Below are 2879 nucleotides of genomic sequence, written 5' to 3' on the forward strand. Positions count from 1 at the left end.
GAGAAGGTGAAAAGAAGAGAAAGATGAGAATGGAGAGCAAATGGTTTTTCTTACCTGCACGACCACAGCATATTTACTTTCAAGAGCAGAGATTTTGGACGTTCTATTCGAGAGCTCCAAAGCTAGCCGATGCCTCTCTTCATCTGCAACTCTCTACTTGTTTGGAGAGGAATGCGTTATCAGCAAGAATCGCAAAGAATGAAGAGAAAGAAAGAAAGAAGAGGGAGAGAAACGAATTCACATCAGACAAGAGACAAGAAGAAAAGAGGAAGATTCTCTCTCTCTTAGAATCTTTCTCTCGGGCATGCTCGCAGACAGAAACTCCCATAGCTTTCGAGGTACGCGCGACTATCTAGGAAGATCTATGTTAAGCACCTTCTTGGAAAGAGCTTCTCACAGACAGGGACCAAAGTAGAGAAAAGAAAGAAAAGACAAGGAGATCTCACATATACATCTAGATCTACATAGATCTGTACATACATGTAGAGTTGTGTAGGTAATATATGTATATATGTATGTACATGTATAGATGTGTAGGTGGTATATGTATTTGTGTATATGCATGTGTAGATGTGTCTGCGCACCAACCTACATGTAGGGATCTATCCACACATGCGTAGAGAGATACAGACCAATCGATCTGTAATCGAAATGTCGATGTATGGATGGAATAGATTAGAGACAAAGAAATCCTTACAGACACACGCGATTGGATCTTATAGCACCGCCATACACATATATACATACATACATACCTAACCTGTAGGCACATATATACAAACATACACACATATGTATATATGTCTATGTGTAAGTTCATGTAGAGAAGGTAAGTATTAATAAGAGGTAAGAGAGGAAGATGAGGAGAGAGAAGTTTCAGAAGAGAAAGAAAGCTTAAGAGAGAGAATACCACTGCAATAGAAAGACATAAAGAGAATTGACTGGCACTGTGAGAGGGGTCGTGGTAATAGTAATAGTAGTAGTAGTAGTCGACTTCCTGGTGTACATACACTGGGGCTAACCGGGAAAGCATTCTAAATATAAGTCTCCTCTGTCCCTATGAAGATTCTCTCGGGCAGTCGCTTCCTGTCAAGAAGTAGTAACGTCTACACGAGAAATCTTTCTTTCTGCCTGTATTCAAACCAATATGCAGTCTCTTCAAGCTTGCTAGAAAGAGATACTCGTGGCTGTACTCCTCCTCCTCTCCTCTGCTACTTCTGTCTATTGAAGGAGAATACAGGGAAAAGAAAGAAAAGAAGAACAGCAAAGGAGAAGAAGAAGAAGAGAAGGAGAAGGGCTATTTCAAGAGAGAAGATAGGTAGATAGAGAGTTGAATAGCAAGAAAGAAAGAAATGCATTTATGGGCTTGTTTGGAGGTCTCACAGCTTTGGCCTTAGCTAGCTCAAGTCGATTCTCGGCCTTAAGAATTTCGTCTGTGATATTTTCTTGCGCTCGCAGCTTTGCATCCTCAGCTGTACAAAGAGATTGAGATTCCTCCATAAGCTGATCTCTCAATTTCTTCACCTGTTTTGTCCAGGAAAAGAACAAGATAGAAAGAAGAAAAGAAAGATCTACAGAAGAAGAACCGGAGACATCAAGACACCTGGAGAGAGACAGACAGTGAGGTGTACATACAGTGAAGAGGACGAGAACAGCCACTGCTGCTCCTGCTGCTGCCTGTCCCTTCTCTCTCTCACTTTAAGTAGCCCTGCCTATCTATCAGCGTCTTCATCCATTTGCTCCTGTCTGCATTGCACGAGAGAAGATTCGTTATGGAAGCTCTCTCTTCTATACTTGTATCGCTTGCCGTCTTATGACAGATGCACTGAATCGAGAGGTTTCATAAGGAAAATCACACACACGATCAGAAGGCTTCTCCCCCCTGAAGACACATATGCATGCCTATAGTGCAGAATCTCTGGTGTACATACACCTGAAAAGAACATGGGATAGACATGGCCTACACTCAAATCAAGTAGAGTGTGCGGATGTATATAGACCATCTATTTCGTTACACACATACATACACCTAGGCATTTACGTAGTCATCTATCTCTCTATATCGCTAAGGGAGAAGACAAGCCTTCAAGGTACAGAGACAAACCTGCGGAGGCATGTGGCGTATGTGTAGGTATAATTTATGTATGAAGCTATAGATACACGCAAAGAGATCGACAGAGAGATATCGATGCAAATAGACAACTCCACGAACAAATGACAAGACAGAGAGATCATGGCACGAGAGAATTGAATGAAGAGCAGATGTAGAGGGATATATTTACAGAGATTGAGAGAGAAGAAGAAAAAGAACAAGGATAATCTTACGTCAAGCTTGAGAGTATCATGCTCGACAAGAATATTTTCTTTATCTTTCTGTGTGGTTTGGACTTCTTTCTTAAGAAATTCACACTCCAGTCTTATATTCGAGAGAGCTTCAATCAGACTCTTCGCCTCAGCATCCTTCGACTCCAAGATCTTCTGCGTCTTTCTGAAACACACCCACACAAGTGGAAGAAGAAAAAGGAAGAAGAAGAATAGACACCGCCAGATACACAAAACGACAGAGAGAGAAAGAGAAGAAGGAGGGAAGGACGAAAAGAAGAAGAAGAGGACCTAAATCCCTAGGTTTCTCCGTCGCTCTCTTCTTTGTCCTATGTAGAGATCTAGTGATAGAGGTCTTGTCTACACATCTTGAGAGATAGAGAATGTATGGAAATCCTCTCTATCCCATCGAAGTGCTCCTGCTGACTGTAGAGTACCCCACGGGAAGCTTCACGACGGCCTTCTCTTTCCCTCTCTTACTCTCTATACGTCTATATATGGCCTTCTCTTTCCCTTTCTTTCTCTCTATACGTCTATATATATATATAGGGAGAGAT

At 41.7% G+C, this 2879-nt stretch overlaps 1 protein-coding gene across 1 annotated transcript; it reads right to left on the reverse strand.

The window, feature by feature from the left end:
- Nucleotides 1-96: 96 nt before the first annotated feature.
- Nucleotides 97-2487, reverse strand: CSUI_010776 (uncharacterized protein; the record flags this gene model as incomplete). The annotated part of the gene is made up of 3 exons (XM_068070877.1): nucleotides 2326-2487; nucleotides 1384-1524; nucleotides 97-153 (listed from the first exon to the last, which is right to left on the reverse strand). Coding segments are annotated over exons 2-3 (174 nt in total), but the record flags the coding sequence as incomplete, so codon positions are not given.
- Between the last annotated feature and the right edge of the window lie 392 nt (nucleotides 2488-2879).

The sequence above is a fragment of the Cystoisospora suis genome, assembly GCF_002600585.1.
Source record: "Cystoisospora suis strain Wien I chromosome Unknown contig_8271, whole genome shotgun sequence".
NCBI lineage: Eukaryota > Apicomplexa > Conoidasida > Eucoccidiorida > Sarcocystidae > Cystoisospora > Cystoisospora suis.